The 21,403-nt window shown below is 46.7% G+C and overlaps 1 protein-coding gene across 2 annotated transcripts in view; it reads left to right on the top strand.

The window, feature by feature from the left end:
* Positions 1–21,403, top strand: part of pdss2 (prenyl (decaprenyl) diphosphate synthase, subunit 2) — a 52,495-nt gene that overhangs the window by 28,041 nt on the left and 3,051 nt on the right. For both annotated transcript variants that reach the window (XM_072677294.1, XM_072677293.1), the window contains 5 exons: positions 5,915–6,113; positions 14,947–15,021; positions 18,049–18,210; positions 19,416–19,544; positions 19,662–19,697. In XM_072677294.1, coding sequence (XP_072533395.1) covers positions 5,915–6,113; positions 14,947–15,021; positions 18,049–18,210; positions 19,416–19,544; positions 19,662–19,697 — 601 coding nt within the window. The remainder of the gene's footprint in view (positions 1–5,914; positions 6,114–14,946; positions 15,022–18,048; positions 18,211–19,415; positions 19,545–19,661; positions 19,698–21,403) is intronic.

Here is a 21,403-nt window from a genome sequence, read left to right as displayed (position 1 = left end):
ACCAGCTGTGACAGAACCACATCCTCACCCCAGTAAAAGTTCACCTGTTCACTCGTCTGTTCACAGAACATCATTTCAAAAGGCTTGGAGGTCATCAAGTCTTTTTGTTGCTCTTGGTTGGCGGTGGTTTGTGCCTTGTAACTCTCCCATGAATAGCACTAGTCTTTTTCCCATGAACACTGCCCTCATCTGAGGAGGGCAAGGGGTTTGAGTGGGTCGGTACTGTGTTCCTGGAGGAATTTTGGTTGCTTCAGGGATGTTCACCTTTCTGAATTTGGAGATCTTGTTGATCATTGTGGTTCGAGAGCGGAGATCTTCAAATCTGGACCTTGAATCCGGTTCCTGGAGTTCCAGTTGAATCCAAATCCTGGACTGGGAACTGAATTCAAAGTCCAGATTTGAAGACCTTAGAGTATTAGAAATGGTCTTTCCACATTGATGTTCCCTGTGTGTGGGTTGTTGAGAGCCTCTAGTCTACTACTTGTTGAACTCTGGAAAGGTTCTAAGGCATTGGTCAAGTGTTGTTTGATTGAGGGCGAATACCTTTTCACACAGGTTCAGTTAGCCTTGGATTTCGTGGTATAGGATTCCTCAGGTCCTGATTGAGACCCGTATGAATGCTAGATAACAACGAATAGAACCGCAGAAAGGATCCAAATACGTATTAAAAGCTCAAAAATGAAAATTTAAAGCATTTTTCCTTCCCATACAGGTACAGTTTCAGGGGTACGAGGTGTTCTTGCGACCATGATGCAATTCGTCTCACTTATTGTTCAACTTCCCCACCCTGCATACGCTCACACACACACTCTCTCTCTCTCACACACACACACACATAAAAACTGCATATCAAGAGTTAAATCTGCGGATGGAAAATGGAGCGGCTGGAGAAAGGGGGCGTGTCGGGGGCGGACCCCCTCTGCGCCGTGGCATCGGTTGCTAGGTAACTGAGTCCCAAAGCTATTTATACTCACCATGCTGCCCCTCCCACTGACTCCAGCACACACAGGAGCCAAAGAGGAACATTTTGGCAGAAAATAGGATTTCAGACTTGACTTGGGCAGCCAGTCTGCACAGAGACTGCCCATTTATTCTCCGTAGTGGAGGGACGCTACAGTCGCAGAGCTCTGAAAGGCCTTTCCTGCAGCGCTTCAGACCCAGAACTGTGAAATTGATAGCCATGCCTTCAAGTGACCAATCTCTGAATCGACAAGCCTAAAAGCTGACACCCCCGCCCCCCCCAAAGTCTTGAGATTCGTCTGGAATACTAATGACCTTCAGATCTTTTATTCTGCCATGGTGTCTTTGAAAAGCCTGACCCTCAGTTCATTAATGTGATGCTGCTTTATCTCTTCACAGCAAATGTGGATGACAGACGTTGGCCTGAAGGGGGGGGGGGGGCACAAGGTTTTTGACCGAATTTCAAAACGCTATGTGGTGCAAACCAGTCTCACCGTCCCAGCTGTTAAGCATGGTTGTGGTAGCATCATGTTGTGAGGATGCCTTTCCTCAGCTGGGACTGAGAGTCTTAAAACTGAAGCACTGGTGGATGGATGGTGCAAAATACAAGAAGATACTTTGAGATGTTCTGCTTCGGCCTTTGGAAGAAAGGTCACCACCTTTCAGCGGGGCAGTGATACCAAACACAGGGCAATCTGTTTGTAAATTACGGTCCAGATTCTGGACGCTGAAGAAAAACTGGATCTGCAGGAAAAAATTGGTAAAGATCAGTCCCTAACATTGCCAATTCTGTGTGGAATCCCAATCCCAGCTGTTAAGCATGGTGGTGGCAGCCACCATGTTCTTGTAGTGCGGAGGAGACTGAGTAGCTTGTTAAAACTGAAGGATGGCTGGTGGCCGGATGTTGCTCATTCCATCCTAGCTATTTGGAACGGTGGTGGCAGGCTTTTCCTCAGCTGTGATTGGACTTTTTGGTAAAACTGATGGGTGGATGGTTGGTGTAATCTACAAGAAGATGGAGCTACTTCAGTTTGGCTCAAAGCTAAAGCTTGGTGGAAAAACCTCACCTTTCTGCAGGACAATGATCCCAAGCCAGGGCCAGGAGTCTCAATCCAATCGTTTGAAAATTGGGTCAAAACTGGTCCATCCAACCAGCCTGAACATGCATGATGGTGGGAGCATCCTGTTGTAAGGATGCGTTCCCTCAGTGAAGACTGGACATCTTGTTAGTTTGGCAGAAACGTCACCTCACCATGGACATTCCAGAGCTTTTGGATGGAGCACCACCACCACCATTCCAGAGAACAGTTCCTCCACTGCTCCACAGCTCAATGCTGGGGGGGCTTTATACCCCTCTAGCCAAGTATGCTCAGGATCGGGCACAGTGACCTTAGGCTCTTGTCCAGCTGCTCCAGAACATCAGGTTTTCTAATTGGGATGGTGCGTTCATTAAAAGTCAGGAATATCTAGAGCTTATGAAAGACATTCATTTTAAAGGATTTTTTGATGGACTGATATGAGAGATCTGAACCAACAAGGTCAAAAAAAAGGGCCGTTTCGGTTTCGGCTTGACTTTTAATTGGTGAATAGAATTCTCTTTATCTCACAACTGAGGCGACTATGATGAAATTGTCCCTGGTCACTTGTTACCGGTCGGATTCTGTAATGCAAACAGATCCCTGTCCAAATAAATAGCAATCTGCCTGTTCTTGCCTCAGAATTGCCACAGGGGCCCGTTAACGATCCGGTACGGCGGCTAGACGTCTGTAGACGTTTCCGGTTCAGTCCTTAACTAGATGTGGAGTGTTGGACCCTGTCACTGTCTGTTAGCTGGGAGATGAACATGAGATGAGTCTCTGAGAATGAAAGGGGAAGTTCAGGCCGTTTGGCACAGGGCTGATTGGTGACCATGTTGTTGGTCAGTACTCGTTAGCTAGATTAGCTTCGTATTTCTGGTATAAAACTGGGAGTCTTTTGTCTAAAAATAACGACTGCTTTTCAGTGGTGTCGTCGGTTACCATGACAACACAAGTACAGCAATTTTATTGGCTGTCCAAACCCCTCCGGTGAACCTATACACACGTCTTCTGAGCTTTTTCTAAAATGATGGTGCAATGGTGTTCTGAAAAACACATTTACTTCTGGGACTATTTTGCCGCACAGCGTCCTGCGTGTATCCTCCCACCGATTTTCCACCGATTTCAAATTTAGAAAGTGTATTCTAGACCCCAAGTCACCCAGTGCTGGGTGCCCATCTCCACCACACTAGCTAACAGATGCCTGTGCTGACCAAAATCGCTTGAGAGTGATGAGGGGAGAGAGCGCCATCTACCCACCAAGAGAGAGCACGGCCTATTGTGCCTTTTCTGACTCCGGCTGCTGATGGCAAAGCAGTATGGCTCAGGATTTGAACTCTCGACTCCTGGGTCATAGTGGTGCGGTCATTGTGTGGTCACCTACTCGACATCGCAGACGGGCATCTGACATTGGTGTGGTTAATTTTTCTATTTAGTGCTCGTTTTCTTTGTGGTCTTTTTCTGCAGGTGTGTTGTAGAAATGCCCCAGCACAGAAGGCCAGTGCCTTGACCAGTGAGTGAGTGCCGCTTCTGAAGGCTCTTCTGAAGGCTGCTTTATGGAGAGCTGATAGTAAATGGTTGCGTTGTACCGGCTGGAGCCATGCAGTGAGAAATGAAGCAGCTCCATTGATTCTCAGCGTCCGACTGTGCAGAAACTGGAAAAGCCAAACTAGAAACTAAATGGACTTGATGTCCACACAAGCTCCCAGGAAAACTGCCCGGCCCTGGGGTGATGGATTTGGGACAAGACGCACACTCAGGCCTTTATATATATACTCCAGTTTTTAACCTGTTTCACATGGAATTTTGTGGAATTTGGGTTCTGACAGCAATTTAGGATTTTAATCCAATCCAGAAGGCAGTTTGTGGGATTTTCAGTCTGATCCAGACGGCAGTTTGTGGGATTTTCAGTCCGATCCAGACGGCAGTTTGTGGGATTTTCAGTCCGATCCAGACGGCAGTTTGTGGGATTTTCAGTCCGATCCAGACGGCAGTTTGTGGGATTTTCAGTCCGATCCAGACGGCAGTTTGTGGGATTTTCAGTCCGATCCAGACGGCAGTTTGTGGGATTTTTCAGTCCGATCCAGACGGCAGTTTGTGGGGATTTTCAGTCTGATCCAGACGGCAGTTTGTGGGGATTTTCAGTCTGATCCAGACGGCAGTTTGTGGGGATTTTCAGTCTGATCCAGACGGCAGTTTGTGGGGATTTTCAGTCCGATCCAGACGGCAGTTTGTGGGGATTTTCAGTCTGATCCAGACGGCAGTTTGTGGGGATTTTCAGTCCGATCCAGACGGCAGTTTGTGGGAATGCAGCTGAATTTTGTGGAGCTAATTTCAGGTTCTTGCAGAATGCAGTAGTGTCTGTAGAGTCTGGCCAGAATTTTGTGGGATTTTATTCTGATTCAGACAGAATTTTGTAGGCAGAATGTGTTTAATCCCTGTTGATGCAACCTACCCCAAGTGTTCAGACACACCCAAACGTAGTGCTTCCTCCTTGTTGGAGGGGTGAGAAGCGAGAACACACTTTTGCTCCTTAGTACTCAGATACTTGTTGATGGCGATCAGATGCAGGAGGTGGAAAGTAGGTTGAAAACAGTCTGTTGACAGGAAGAGTTTCACTCTACCATCAGAGTCTTCAAACCAGCCGTCCTGGAGAGCGCTGCATTTACAGCCTGAAGTGCTTCTTGACCAGCATTCCCAACACGAGGTGCCCTCTGGACAATAGGTGTGATTAAACAGATGGAGATCAGAAAAGGCAGTGAGGGGCAGCGTTTAATGAGCAGACGTCCGAGCGGCTAATGTGTAATTGCACTGCTTCATTTAACACCCTCAGACGTATAGGAGCTACAGAATCGTCTCATTAGAGCTGCTTTTTACTTTTTCCTCCGGAGGAGGACGGCTAAGTGGCCATCAGCGGTCGCCGCCCGGCCGAGGCGAGTGTGTGGCGGTGTGTGTGAACCGACGCGGAGCTGATTATTGCTCTATAACGCCAAATCAACACAAGATTACAGCTTCTGGCCCTGGGGGGACGAGCGAGCGAGGGGGGTGGGGGGGCACAGATGATTCCCCCTCTTCTGTCTGATGAAGAGGAGCTCGTGTCTTCTAATGGAGATTACATTGTCACTGTCAGGTCGGATTAGTGTGGGTTTTTTCTCTCGTGTCCATTAAAGTGGACGTTTAGCTCTGTTTCGGACGATGAGGGTCTGGTTGGGTACAGACTGAATTTTGTGGAATAATGCAGTTGGAATAATTTTATGGGAACGCAGTTGAGTTTGGACAGAGGTCTGTAGGAATTCAGTCGGAATCTGGCAACATTTTGTGGGAGTACTGGGTTTCAAACCGAGTTTTGTCGAATTTCTGGTCCCACCCATACGGAATTTTGCCGAATTTCGGGTCCCACCCTTACGGAATTTTGCCGAATTTCGGGTCCCACCCTGACGGAATTTTGCCGAATTTCGGGTCCCACCCTGACGGAATTTTGCCGAATTTCGGGTCCCACCCTGACGGAATTTTGCCGAATTTCGGGTCCCACCCTTACGGAATTTTGCCGAATTTCGGGTCCCACCCTGACGGAATTTTGCCGAATTTCGGGTCCCACCCTGACGGAATTTTGCCGAATTTCGGGTCCCACCCTGACGGAATTTTGCCGAATTTCACTCCATGCCTGACCGAATTTTGCAGAATTTCGGTCTCACCCTGACCGAATTTTGTGGGGTTAGTTTCAGGTTGTTGTAGAATACAGTATTTGGTACAGAGTATTGGGGAACTGGTGTCTGATTCAGAGTCTGGTCCAGTTCAGCGGAGTCTGAAAGTTGATTAAAGTTCATCTATCTCTCTCTCTCTCTCTCTCTCTCTCTCTCTCTCTCTCTCTCTCTCAGCCAGCGGAACCTGGCAGAGATCACCGAGCTGATCCACACGGCGTTCCTAGTGCATCGTGGGATCGTGAACCTGAAGGAATGGACATATTCGGATGGGCCGCTCAAGGACATGCAGTTCGGGAACAAAATGGCCATCCTGAGCGGGGACTTCCTGTTAGCGAACGCCTGCACAGGATTGGCTCAGCTCAACAACACCAAGGTACCCCAGTCTGCACTGAGGCCAGGCTGCTGAAACCTGCAGGTTCAGGGTTAATCGGGTGGGATTTCATATTCGGGAGGATTTGGGGGGGTTCGTTCTGATTCAGACAGAGTTGTGTAGGAACACAGTTTGGTTAAGGCTTGGTTTTGTGGGATTGGGACTCCAGCAGGACTCAGCAGTTATAACATGTTGAGGCCCTAAAGCTCTAAACCGAACACACTCGCGCTTTCTCACAGTCCTGTTCTTCATTCATGAGCGTTTATTATTAAACTGTGTGGAGATATGAGGAACGTCCCTGAGGGTGAAATTATTGTGAATGCGATATTGATTATTGGACTACACTCCCCTCTAGAGATGTGTGTGTGTGTGTCTGTGTGTGTAAGGTCAGTGGAGGTTATCAGCAGTCCAGTTGGGAATATTGGGAAGCGTATGGTTGGTGTTCAGTGTTTTAGAAACAGCGCTCACTGTGTACGGTTCAGCCAGATCGCTCCTGACTGATTTAATCAACAAATCAATAGCAAACCCACAGGGCAGCACCTGCGCGCGCACACACACACACACACACACACACACACACTCATACACACGCGCGGCACGGCAGTCTGAACAACCTTACATCAGCGCTGGTAGGGTGAAGGAACCTCCTCCACGTCACAAGAATCTCCACGTCCTCCACTAACACGACAGCTCCACACGCTCAGAGCTGAACGCTAACTGCTAATTCTGGTAGGCACCTCCCACCCTGAGTGATGGTGGGCGAGAGGGCGGACCAGCTCACCCACCTGGAGAGAGAGGACTCTCTCTGGGACTATCCTTATAAATGCACCCCCCCCCCCCCCCCCCCCCCACAGTGTGTGCTTTATTAGGGTGATGAACATACACTATATGGACAAAAGTATTGGGACACCTGCTCATTCATTCGGTATTAAAATAGTTGATCCTGCCTTTGTTGGAGTAAATGTCTCTACTGTCCAGGGAAACAGGCTTTCTACTAGAATTTGGAGGTGAATTGCTGTGAGGATTTGTTTGTATTCAGCAACAAGAGTCTTAGTTAGGTCAGGATGTTTGATGATCACCTCATCACCAGCTCATCTCAATGCTCAGGGGCTTTATACCCCTCTAGCCCACGCCTGGCATTAGGCAGCATAGTGTCAACAGGTTCATGATGTTGATCTGCTCCAGATAGTCCTGTTCTATTGGCAGTACTTCTCTACAGGGATTGTAGACCAGCTATGTGTGTGCATTTGCACATCTGTGTTAACAGTGGAGATTCTCATTCATACATTCACCCCTACATTAAACACTGGGACACAGACTCATGTGGACACACACACACACACACACACACACACACACACACACACACACACACACACACACAGTGTGTGTGTGAGATGGCCTTCTCTGCTGGTTTGGTGAAGGAACATATGTCCAAGCCATCCCTCATTAAACTCTCTCATTATCCGCCAGCACACAGCCAATCTCTGCTTATACGCGCACGCACGCACACACACACACACACACACACACACACACACACACGTCAATTTATACCACTGTGCTTTCACTCCTTCCACTCTAGCAAGAACCAGACAGTGATGTTCTAGACAATGACCGGGTCAGAACATCTCCAAAACATGAGGCCGGTCTCGTGGGGTGTTCCCGGTATGCAGTGGTCTGTCAGTACCTACCTAAAGTGCTTAGTGGAAGGATGACGTTGGGTAATGGGCTCCCCCAACAGTTCACTTTTTCTCCAATCCTGCTTTAATCCCCCCTCATGGACAGCTGTCACATGCATTTCTGGAGAGAGAGAGGTTCTCCTCCTGCAGCTCCACCACCAAACCTCCATAGTGCAGTAGAAGCAGCGCTCCGGCCCGGAGTGGGAATGACGGAGACGCCGTTCTCCCTGTTCCAGTCAGTGGAGCATCAGCATGATGCCTTCAGGTAGAACTGAGGCCTTAACTGGTGCCAGATCCTTGAGGAGCCCATGCCTTGACAGGGGCAGGTGGTTGTAATGTTGTGGCTGACTGGGGTATGTTTATAATCCTAACTCTCTCGAACGCTGTCTCTCACTCACACACACACACACACACACACACACACACACACACACACACACACACACACACACACTCGCGCACACATGCTTACGTGAAGCCGCCCTCCTGCACACCCCGCTCGGCAGCAGGCAGTACGCTGACAGGTTCTGTCACCAAGCGGAGCTGTAGAATGCGCCTCTCCCTGTGGATGAAAATAAACCCTTTTCCCTCTGCTTTGCTTAAGCTGTGTCCACACACATACACACACACACACACACACACACACACACACACACACTGATATTAATGGGAAGGGTCAGCCTCAGGTCACTGCTGTCTCTAGTCCTCCACGGAGAAGCCAAAAGACCTGATTTTGCTCTCGTATGAAAATGAAGCTTGCGTAAGCCTCCTGTGGAAGTGTGTGTGTGTGTGTGTGTGTGTGTGTGTGTGTGTGTGTGTGTGTGTGTGTGTGTGTGTGTGTTGTAACCAAGTGCAAACTATCAGCTGTTAATCTTAGCAACAGCAACCATAATAACCTGCAGCAATAAACAGTAGAATAACAGGAGATCTTTAGAAAACTGCAATTGACAGTCCTGGTATGAATTCCAGCATGTCCAAAAGTATTTAGACAGAGCTTCCAACAAGTGAATTCGGCTGCTTTAAAGTGGGCCCATTTTATAATGTCCATAGAAAGCCACTGTCCAGTAGAACATAGTTCAATTAGCCATTATTAGGTATGAAGCCCCCCAGCATCTGAACTGTGTTCTCTGAAAAGCTTGACTATCATCCAGTAGCATTTGGATGAGTTGGAACCACAGAACTTATCATCCAACAGAAGTATCTGACCAGTCCCCAGCCCACTTCTCTGACCTTTAGGCCATGGCTGCGCCCCAGCATTGAGCTGTGGAGCAGTGGCCCTGCATCTGTGGAGTGAGGATGGAGCTCCATCCAGTACCTTTAAGGAGGAGTTGGAGGGGCAGAGCTAATCATCCAACACCAGTACCTGACCTCACTGATGCTCTCCTTCATGGCTGAGTGCTATCAAATCCTTCTCACACAGTGTTTTAACATCTAGTGTAAAGCCTTGGTGTTAGTGCAGCATAATGGGGCAGATTCCGTGGTAATTCCCTTAATTTCAGAGGTAAACAGGCGTCCATAGACTTTTGGCCATCCATCCAAATGGAGTCTATTAGCCAAGGCACATTTGGTGTCTGATATTTCCTTCTATAATTGTAACGCTGGAGCTACGAGGCTAATGTAGCTAACAAGTAATGGAAGCCTATGGACACCAATTAGCATCACCGGCTATACAAGTAGAGTTTGTTGCTGCAGCAAACTCCTTATTACTACCTTTGACTTCAGAAGGAAGTGGGTGTCCACAAACTTTTGAACATGGCCCCTTATTCCAAGTGTAGTCGGTCAGTCGAGGCTTGGTGTCTGGTGTCTGAAGTTTGCTCAGTTTAGTTTTAACGCTGGAGCCACAAGGCTAATGTAGCTAACAAGCAGTGGAAGCTTATGGACACCTGTTAGCATCACAGGCCTGGGTGGCTCCCACTGTGTGGGGGTGTTCAGGAATCCAGCGGTCCTGATGATGTGGTTTCTGACACGGTTTGACTCTCTGTGATGTAGAAACCTGCAGAGGAAGACTGTGGAGCCTGTGGGCCGCGTCGGGCCGTGTGAGCCGGCATCGCCTCGGTCGCAGAGTTTGGAGACGTCACTGCGGACGCCAAAGTCAACAGCGAGCCGCTCTGGCGCTCTGACCGCGATTGAATTCAGCACCTCGTAGACTGAGCTCACGCCGAGAGCCTCTCTTTCCCCCGCTCTCCGTGATGATATCACTCCAGTTAGATGTTCTGTTCCTAACGTGCAGAAACTTTAGCCTCTCTCCGAGTCCCACACAGCGTCCCAGAGCTCTGCGGAGGAAACCCAGGGCCACATTCCCGCCCGAAAACAGCGTGACTGACTCCACTGCGGCCTTCGCCTGGGCTGATTGCGGCTTCCCCCGCGGGTGATTGGCCCGAGATGCTCTGGTAATGTTCTCCATGCGGCGGAGCCTCCAGGAGACCCCGCTCAGGTCTGCTCAGTAACTCGTTAAGGAGAAGTTTATTGGGAAGAGTGACGCGTAGGCTTGTTTGGTGTCTCTTTTTTAGCTCTGTGTCTCTGAGTGGTAAAGAAACCCTGGATCTGGTGTCTGGTTGGATGGTGGCTTTCCAGGAGATCTTTGGTTTGAACAGATGTTTTTATTTTTCATGGAAAAAAATAGCTACCCCAGTATGTCCTCCCCCCTCAATGACACCCATAAGAGAAACATCACTATAGGGGCGGGGGGGATATGATTAACCTTATTAATATTAATATTTATGAATGCAATCTAAAACCTGAACCATCAATTCATTACAATTTTGTAAAACTGGAGAGTTTATTTGATACTGACCAATTATTAAAAATGAAAGAAATTAAATAGCACTAAGATGAATTGTGGGACATATGTAAATATGTCTGTTTTTGTGAAGTTTTATTAAAATGTCATCACATTTTTACATTTGCCTACTGCATTTCTAATTAATTAATTTATTTATTTATATAAATTAATAACATATTTTGGTATGTATTCTTATATTATGTAATGTATAATAAACACATAAATAAAATATACTAATAAAAATAAAACAATACAATACAAATACAATACAACAATACAAAACAATATACTAATACAAATAAAAATAATTTTCATGTGTATATATAATATAGATCTATTTTTTTTTTAATACACTTTTGCTGCTCCAAATCTGACTAATATATAAATAAATTAAAATAAAAGATATAATTAAATGTATAATATACAAAGAAATAAATAGATATATAAAAATAATTTTAAAATAATTTTTAAAAATAAAAACACTTTTGCTGTTCCAAACCTGACGTTAGCGCTCCCTAGTGACTGGATAAAACAGTTCAGCTGAGCCTCTCTCTAACTCCGCTTCAATCGATGGCGAAATAGACAGGAGCGCTGTGACTGTTGGCGCTCCACTTGTCGCCGTGGCGATGTCTAAAGTAGAAAAACCCTCCGATTGGCTGCTCTCTCCCCTACTTGCCTTTTCCAGATGTGCTGAGAGGGCGGAGACTCGCTGGCACGCAGGCTGGACGTACTCTTAAGACCATGTCCACAATATTCCAAAATTTATAATAAATTAATAAATTAATAATAAAAGGTGATGTACGTTTGGTATCTTGGCTGAAATGATGTACTATATGATAATTCGCCCTTTTACAAAACATCAAAGCACAGCTGTTGATGGAGGTGTTGACTGAGCACTGTGCGCGTGTCTGCTGGGGGTTAGGGGTGACTGAACCCCACGCAGTTTGAGGCCTGCAGTTAGTGCCATGCTAATGGCTGTACATGAGCTTCATCAGCTACATTAGCCTCACAGCTCCAGTGTAAAACTACATCATTGACCACAGTAGAGAGTAGTGGAGCTTCATGAAGTATCTATAAGCACATAAGCGTCCCTCAGGACCAGTTAATCTACAGTAAACTGATCTGTAATCAGTTCATCAACTTATATATTGACCCTATGTAAGTCCTGCTCTCTGGCATGGTCATGTGACTGAGGGAGGGGGGATGGAGAGAGCAGTGAAAACTGTTCTGTAATTGGAGGATGAATGTATGCGGTTTTATTTCTTGAGCCCCCCCTGGTGGTAGAAGTGGGAATTGCGTCTCCCAGTGTTTCGGTGGTCCTAATGCAGCGTTTCCTCCCTGGTCAGCTGAGTAACGAGGCTTACGTGACTTGAACCGAGCGAGCTGGTGCAGAACCACCGTCCAAATCCAGGTCCAGCTCTTCAGGCCTTGATTGACTTGGTCATCCTGTCACCCCCACCCCCCCACCCCCTGCAGTCTAGAACCTGTGTACTGAATATGAGGGCAGTTATGTCAGGAGATCTTGAGCATATCTTTCTATTAGTAACAAGAAACACACACACACACACACACACACACACACTTTTTAAAGCTTAATTCATTCTAAACAATGGAGCAGTGGAAAACCCCTGCAGTGTTTATACATTTGTTACTCACACACACACACACACATACACACACACCGACAACTGTGAGCGAAGATCGCAGCCCTGTTTGTTGTGTGTAACTCAACCTGTTGTGCAGCCAGCCGTGGTAATTGCACACACACACACACACACACACACACACACACACACACCAGCAGACACTTGCCCTTCCTGCTCCTGTCAGTGGTCCGACTGGCCCTCTACAGCGTGGCTCTAAGCACTGGTGTGTATGTTTTAGTGATCATGCTGTTGGTCGAATTCTTGATTAGCATTTATAACTTATAATAACATTAATAATTACATGAGTAGATACATAATTATATTTGCAGTTATATTCACTTTATGCAAGACACTGCAGGTGACGATAGAGGGTGTGCAGGTGACGTCACGGCCATGTCCACGTCCACTGCTGAAAGCTAAGGAGGAGAGAAGCTAACGGTCTGCAGCTGGAATCCAGGCACCGAACCGTGTGGGAGCTCACATGAGTGCTGACGTCACTCTCTGAAAGCAGGTGGGGGGAAAACTGAGCCCATCGCAGCTGCGTTTTAAGCGACATGCTAAGTTCAACCAAGAAGGAACGCTGGAAGACCTGGATGAGCCAGTCCTGAGACCATGCGCTCGACTCTGTGCTCTCAGATATGAGGCTTTAGCCTCTAAACGGGTGGGATGTCGGCCTCGGTTAGCTGGACGGTTAGGTGGCTACACCTCCATGTCCATGGAGCGTTGAGTCTGTGGTCATTTAGATGTTTTTACACACTCCCGACAAGCTAACACGTTATCCTCAAGTTCACACCCTCCCCACAAGCTAATGGTGCTAGTTACCGCTGATCGCCTACCATTGTGGATAAAAGGCCATGTCCTAACTTTTAAAGGAGTAGGAGAAGTCGGGGCAGATGACGTGGTCACAGTCTGGGCAGCTGTAGCTCGCTGTAGCTAGGTCAGTAATGACCAACGCTAGGAGCTAACACAGCTCAGCTAAGTTCCCACAGACGGCGCTTTTTTGTTGGGGGTCTTTCTAGCATGCCCGTAAAGCCGGGCACACTTTAGCCAGCGCAAATGAAGCTTAGCGCTTTTAGCATCTTGCGCGAGGCCCATTAGCGGCGCAAAATCAGTGAAGCTAGCTCTGTGGCTAAGTGCTTTTTTCATCAGCAGAGTGATCTGTGATGTGTATTATGTGGCCTTGAGTGGGGTCCTGGCTTGGTACGCGCTGTATGTGTGTGTGTGTGTGTGTGTGAGTGGGATCCTGGCTCGGCACTAGCATAAACGGTAAGCTAATCCCAGCCAGGTCTTCTCCTCTTTCCTCCCCTCACAGACCTGTCGGCGAAACACGACACCGGCTGGATTTGGGAATGAGACGAGGACGAGGGAGGGGGGCTTATCTGATACTTTCCAAAAAAAGCCCCCCCCCCCTCCACCACCACCTCCCCTCATACCCAACCTTCACCTCACAACACGCACTAGCCCCCCCCCTCGTACCGACCGTTTGGAGGCGGCACATCTGGTAACACTGTAGGGGCATTGTCCTTTTTGGGCTCTGCTTGAAGGAGTCCGGTTGCCTCAATATTTCCTCAAGGATCCGATTACTTAGAGGGCACAGACAGAGAGAGAGAGAGAGAGAGAGAAGGAAAGTTCGAGAGTGCGGAGAAAAGTGAGAGAAACTTGGAGAGAAACAGAGCCGTGTAACTGAATATGAAATATGAAAAAAAACGAATGTCTGGACTTAATGAAGCGGCACATGATCCATTCCGCCTTCCCCCGCCGCTCAGAGACGTGCTCCTCAACAGTCGCCTCTTTCAGGAGAGCAGGAGGGGGAAAAAGACTGATAGAGCCGGGAAAGAAGAAGTGCAGGGCCAGCAGAAGTCGGCTAGAGATGGAAGAGCGAAACGGATACTCCAGATAATTACGCAAAAAAAGTGCAGCCGATGGCTAATTTAACCGCCGGAGCGGGTCTGAACAGTGCCCCCTAGAGGCGTCTTTATACACTTAGCAGCCCTTCCTTGAGTCGCACCGGTTGCTGATATAGCCTGTCTAGTCCCTGTAGAGAAGTACTACCAATAGAATAGGACTCTCTGGAGCAGATAAACATCATGAACCTATTGGCTTCATGCTGCCTAATAATGCCAAGGCTATAGAGGGGTATAAAGCCCCCCAGCATTCTCTGGAATGATGGTGGTGGAGCTCCATCCAGTACTTTTGGGATGAGTTGAGGATGAGCATTATTCAACATCCTCAACGCACTAACGCTAGTGTCGCTAAATACAATCAGATCCTCACAGCAATGCTCCTGCAAAAGCAGGAAAATACCTTATTAGCAGGTGTCCCAATACTTTTGTCCGTTTGTCCGATTTGTCTCTTAGTAAGGTTTCGCAACTGATGATTGTATTGCCTTGACTTCACCTGACCTGAGATCAGTGGTGTGGGGTCTCACATCGTCTTTCTTGCAGGTCAGACCATTGTTTATGGTTCTTCACCCAAAACAGAAGACCTAGAACCCTCAAACACACCCACCCCCAGCTGATCAGCGTCAGTGTATGAACTTCTGCCACGGCAGAATTATGATGGTCCATCTGCTTAATAACGGCGTGTTGGTCACTCTGTCTCTCCCCCAGTAACCCATGCTCCTCACATGAAGCTGGCCCTGCCCCGTAGCCTGCACTCTCTAGACCTTTCCACCCTGGCGTCAGCTTGTAGATCTAACCTGCCCCTGTGCTGTGTGTATTTCTCAGGTGGTGGAGCTGATCTCCAGCGCCATTGGAGACTTGGTGCAGGGCGTCTACCATGAGAGCTCCAGCCCCACAGAGGTAAGAACATGAGCAACCTTCTGCAGTTACACTTAATCACCAGCAGGGGCGCACAAAAAAGGATGGTCAGGACTCTTGTTTAATCTCTGTAGAAAAGCACTGACCAATAGAACGGGACCCAAGCACCCAGTGGAGGGGTGGGGGTATAAACCACCAGCATTGAGCCGTGGGGTTCTCTGAAGGAATGAAGGAGCTCCATCCAGTACCTTTGGGATGAGCTGGAGTGGTGTTTGCTCTTGTGAGACTGAATGCAATCAAATCCTCCTCACGGCAATGTTCCAATGTAGCCAAGTACCTTTATTGCTGTTATACGTTTTGGTCAGCCATGCTTTGGCACCACAGAAGCAGAAAGGGCTGGAACCCACAACCCTGTGAGCTCTAGAGGCTGTTACTCCAGCAAACTCCTCGTTAACCGTCCTGTTCCCTGCAAATTTACTGACTTCTTTTATCCTTGGGGTCAGTTTGACCCCAGCAATTTAAACCTCCAGAAAGTTACTATAATTAAAATTGTTACCCGAGTTTTAAATATGATATAAATATATATCAATAAATATGAAGCCAAAAAATGACATTTATTTTAATATGTTAAATATTGAATGGGGTCAAATTGACCCTTGCGTATAGCACACCATGAGTTGTTATTACTTATTACTGCATTAGCCTTTGATCTCCAGTGTAAAACCAGAGGCCTTGATTGGTGACCTCTGTGGAGGGAAATGCTGATGTTAGGCCCGGTACTTTAGTCAGGTAGTCAGTAGAATCGGGTCCATACAGGCAGCAGAATGAAGGTTGGCTCGTCTCGTTCGAGCACCTGACCTTGTGTTTAGACGATGTGGGGACTAAACCTTGGTCAGATGGAGGTCAGTGACACTGACACCTCTGTACACAAACACTCTTCTCATATTGCACGTGTGAGAACGAGCAGTAGTGGATGGATGTCTTCTCCTTTTTCAACCTCAGCCAAATCCTGAACGGCCAAAGTCAGCCGTCCACATAGAGTTAGAGACACTTCTGGCATTTTCTCAGGCTGTGTGATCCAGAACGTCTTAGATTTGGTTACGTGAGGTAGGAGTCTTGACCTTAATGTCATTAGATTAAATTATAATAATAATAAATAATAAAATATCATATTAAATTATTATTATTATAAAAAAATATTATTAAATTTCTTCATTTAAATCCAATTTGCCTCCAGCTGCCACCTCTTTTGCTGCCGATGCAACGTGGAAGCTGGGCAAGCAGCTCGCTCGGAGGAAAGTGCCGGGTACCCAGCTTGAATTGTTTGGCCAGCATTACTCACCATGACAAAGCAAAGCCAGTTGTGCCCTATCAGGCTCCAGCTGCTGATGGCCGGCAAGCATGACCTGGAGCGCCTTAGTCCTGGACCACCTGGAACCCCTCAAACCTGCACCCCGAAATTCAATGTCAGACATTTTTACAGGTGCATCAAAGCAGGCGTGGTTCAGATTCTATAGACTGATGAAGTTAAAATGGGCCGTTTTTGGAAAGGCGGTGCGGTCACCCCCAACTCCACCAACTCTACGAAACCAGATGTCGCCAGAGCATCTCTGCTTTTACGACCAAGACCACCGGATCATTTTTAGCTTTCGTCCTGAAATTTCGGTGTGGCGTGTCCGTCTTCACGTTACATGTTACGAGCGGCAATCATCGGGGTCCAAGCACTGAGAGTCACTGTACAAAAGAGGGTTAATGACCTGAGGTTGTGTCGCTGTTAAACTTAATGAGCTCAATTATTCCACAGCAGTTCACAACCTACTGGGGTTCCAGTGGTTTTACTGGTTTACTGTTGTGTATTAGCATGTTTTAGCTAAGGCTGGATTATTTATAGAAACACCAAGATGGTATTGGGGTATTGGGTCACTAATATTCACAGGATGCGTCATATCGCCCATCCTCAACATGGCGTAAAGCATGACGATGTCTCTGCCTATCGCAATACGCAATATTTTTGCAGAATCGCCCGCCCCTGATGGACTGATGGAGCGGGAGAGAGGGAAATGGAGAGAGATGGTTTGGGGTCATGTTTCTCTTCACCCCTTTTAGCAGAGAGGATTCCGAGCAGAGGAACGCATCACTTTTCCTCCTCAAAGACTGCTCCGGTTACACTCCATCCTCTGGTCCGGTCCCAGCCTGCAGCCTAGTGCTGCGCGTTCGTCCCTCCCCACACCCCACACCCCCCGCTCAGCTGAAGGTAACAGGTATTAATCGTGGAGGAAGTCTAGAACTTTGTGTCCCTCGGCCCCTGATCCTCTCGTTTTAGGCTTATTTTGGAGCGAGCGGCTCCGTTTCCAAACTTTGATCCGTCTGTTGTTGTTGGTGTTATTTTTTTTTTGTCGTGATCTTTCCCACTGACTTTGAAACGTCGGTACGGCACAAGGAGCTTCGGGCCTTTCGGGCGCTCAGGTCTGGGGGTCGTCGGGCTGCGGCGTAAATTAGCCGCCAGGTTTCAGATGCTGACCTCGGATCAGGACGGGAGTGTTGAGTGTAACCGGAGCCGTGAACGGTTAGCGGCTGTTAGTTAAAGGCCTCATTAGGAGCTCGGGATCAAGTGGTGGTGCTCTCGCAAAGCAGAGCGACTCTTCTGTTAGTGAGAGCAGTGTTTATTTTAATCAGCAGAACAGAGAACGCCGTGGCTCGTTTCGACTTGGCGATTGACCTGGTGATGGAATAGACCTTCAGGAGGTTTCAGCAGAGGCTGCAGTGGTGGTGCACTGCTTTACTGTGCAGCGATGCCTGGACAACTCTGACCCTTAAGGAAGAGCCATCGCAGGAAAAGGATGCCTTTCCAGCGTCCTCACTGGGGTTTCACGAGAGGGGGGTGGTGGGTTTATGGAGTGTCTTCTGTACAGTGTCACCTCCAGACTCTTCTTATTGGCAGTGCGCTGTTCTACTGTGCAGTGATACCGCCCCCAAGCCTCTAGTCCTCACCCCAAAATGTGTTGCAGGAGCAGGTACGAATCTCACGAATCTCATGATTCTCATCTGTACATTTTTTTTCTGTCAAAGGAAGGAAATCTGTCTGTCGCGTCGTGGGAGGACCAGACGTTCCTTTCCCATGGTGCATTGCTGGCGAAGAGCTGCCAAGCAGCAATGGAGCTGGCCAGGCATGACACCGAGGCCCAAACGCAGGCTTACCGATACGGGAAACACCTTGCCCTCGGACACAAGGTAACACACACACACACACACACACACTGCCTTCTCAACAGATCCCTGGACCGAATCCTTGTGCCGTACTGCCTGTTCCTTAGACCAGTGGTCTCCAGCCCTTATACACCTGATCCAGCTGACCCAGCTTGTTACCGCCTTCAGAAGTGCCGGATTGGCTGAATGGGGCGTTTGATTGAGGTTGGAGTTGAACCTCAGCTGGAAGGTAGCTCTCCAGAAGGACAGTTGGAGAACGCTGTCGCTGTAAGCTGTTTCTGAAATACTGTACAAGCAGGTTATTCAGCGCTTAAGGGTGTGTTGGGACGTTTCTATGAGGGTAGGCCTCAAAATCTAACGTTGCAGAGACCTTTAGCACACCGTTGGCCTCATATCCGCAGTGCTAAAGTAACAAAGCAACACGTGGACTCCAAACGCTTCTGAGCTGAACGGCCAAAGAAAATGTAGGATTTTTCACCTGACCGTCCCCTAAAAGCAAAGGTCGCTAATAGGTGGTCCAGAGCTATCCGGCCCTGGAGCTATAACCGATTAAACTGTTAAGAATTATTTACATTTTATCCAGCGTAACTTTTCTAGTCTTTCCGGCTAGTCTTTAAGGTTTTGCAGCCCAGGAAACTCACACATGTAAAGATCACACATGAAGCTACTCGGCCAGTCAGATCTGTGCAGTACGGTGAGTGCTGAAACACACACAGGGAAGAGACCAGGAACAGCGGTCAGAGAAGAAAGCGAGTCAGAGGAATGGGGCTGTGGTCTTCTCTGGAGTGATTGAGCTCCAGGGATGGGATGAGTTGGAGTACGTGGAGAGACACTGTTAAAAGTATAAGATCCTTGGAGGACATGTGGAGGAACCTCTTAAGGTGCTTTGAGGAACCTTCAAGGAACCTTTTTCCTCTAAAAAACCTTTTGTGTAAGGTCCTTCTCATCATCTTAAGAGGTTCCTCCACAGTTTAAAATAGAAGAACCTCCAGAAGTTCCTTTTAAGGATCTTATATTTGTAACAGTGTGGAGCAAAAACCGAGCTTTTAATCCAGGATGGACTGACAGAATAATTAGAAAGACCTAATAATGAGCCACATCAAATGATATAAATAAAAAAAGTAGTTTTTGATCGTGTCTTTTTTTTATTATTGTTATTATTTATTTTATTTTTTTTAACGTGGCGCAAACTTCTCAGACCTCATGAATGAAATCCTTGTGTGTTGCAGCTGAACTCTGACCTGCAGCCGTTTCTGAAAAGCAGCTCGGACTCTACTGGCTTCAGTCTGGACTCGGCTCCTGTGGTGTTTCACAGGCTGATCGTTGGGCCGGAGCGATGGCTCCACCAGTTGCAGCAGGTACAACACAGGCCCAGCTGTACAGTACAGACAGGTGTAGAGCGCCATGCAGTGAGACCAGAGTTTTATTGGTTAAGATTAACCAGAGTGTCCCTGTCCCTGTCCCTCTCTCTGCAGACCCAGAACATGACAAAACAGATTGATTACTCAAAGGTGAGCGACTCTTCACTTACTGAATTATTTTTTTTTTGGATATATAATATAGATAGGTAGATAGGTGTATATATATGTATATATATGTGTGTGTGTGTTTAATATTTTACAATACAAATGATTCTATATAACATACCATTATTGCATATTCATGTATGATAGATTGCATATTTAATATTACATATAAATAGTTACATCTGTAACAAATCACCTGTATTATTACATATATATACATATAGGATATATATATTTGTGTGTGTGTGTGTGTGTGTGTGTGTGTGTGTGTGTGAAAAAATAATGATATCAAATACAAATGGGATATTGTTGCATATACATTTGATAAATTACATATTTAACAATATATAATACCAATGGGATAATATTGCATAGTTGTATATGTATTATAAATGTAATATATTATTAAATGTACATTCTCAAATAATACAAATGGGAGATATATATATATATATAATTATTATTATTATTATTATTATTGATGCATGCATATAAAACCCATATTGACTGTGTATGTATTTCTTCTTAACTTAGTAAATAATGTGTGTGTGTGTGTGTGTGTGTGTGTGTGTGTGTGTGTGTGTGTGTGTGTATTAGGTGATTAGAGGGTGTCTCCTGTGTGTAACTGATAGCGAGTTCAGAAATTTGGTTTCCAAAGTCACAGGGAGAAGAGAGAAGGCGAGACAGATGGAGGGATGAGCAGGAGCGGGTGGAGGGGAGCAGGAAGAGTGAGAGAGAATGAAGGGAGCTCGGGTCGCCGTGGAAACGGGATATTAGGGGATAGAGTGGCAGGGTTTATTTGTAGAGGAGACAGGGAGACTGTGTGACAGCGACATCACAAGAGATTCTCCTTCAACAGGGTACACACACACTCACACACACTCACACACACACACTTACACCTCACACACACCCTGCTTAACCTTGTTCTCTCAGTTCCGGCAGGCAGGCGTGCGCTGTGTTACACACACTCTCCGATTGGTTGAAGAGTAAATCCCAACTTTCTACATGTTCAATTTTAACTTTCTTACTCAGTAATACTGTTTAAAAAAGTTATTATATATGACTTTATATTTAATAAATATATTATACTTAATATAATTATATAATTAGTGTTTTAAATTTGATAAATGTTGAAGTACTTTGATTGTCCAAGTGTCAAAAAGTTTTACAGAGATGTTTTTCAGATCTACAGTTTCTTTAGTGAATTCACTGATTATCTTCATCACCCTTTCAGACAAGTCTTAGTATTCACTGTACTGAATGATGAATATGCCAGATTCGGGTGAATCTGTGAAGATTTTGTGAGTTTATGTAGGGAAGTTGGCCAGTCTGCTGCCTTTAAACTCAAAAATTCAGTCAGACGTTTGAGTTGAAATTGAGTTTCATTTTCTCATTTTCTCACATCTTCTTTCTGCAGTAACTTAATGGAGGTCAAAATGGTTTGTTAGGGTAGATGGTCGTATTTGGGAACCAGCACCAGAAGCTAAAATGTATATTTGTCTGAAACTGATGGAGCACGTTGTTGATTTGTGAGAAGCTGCTGTGGGAGAGTTAAGCCTGAGTCTTCAGTTTGTATCTCGAGTGGCACTGTAAGGCAGGTAGGAGCCAGTAGAGTCAAATGATGGCAGTGATTTTAAAACATACAACATTTAGTCGTTGGGACTTCTGCCGCTGAAAGTTGAAGAACC

The sequence above is a fragment of the Salminus brasiliensis genome, chromosome 4 (assembly GCF_030463535.1).
Source record: "Salminus brasiliensis chromosome 4, fSalBra1.hap2, whole genome shotgun sequence".
In the NCBI taxonomy this organism is placed as follows: domain Eukaryota; kingdom Metazoa; phylum Chordata; class Actinopteri; order Characiformes; family Bryconidae; genus Salminus; species Salminus brasiliensis.
Note: the sequence above shows the minus strand (reverse complement) of the source record. Positions and strands in the feature narration are given on the sequence as shown.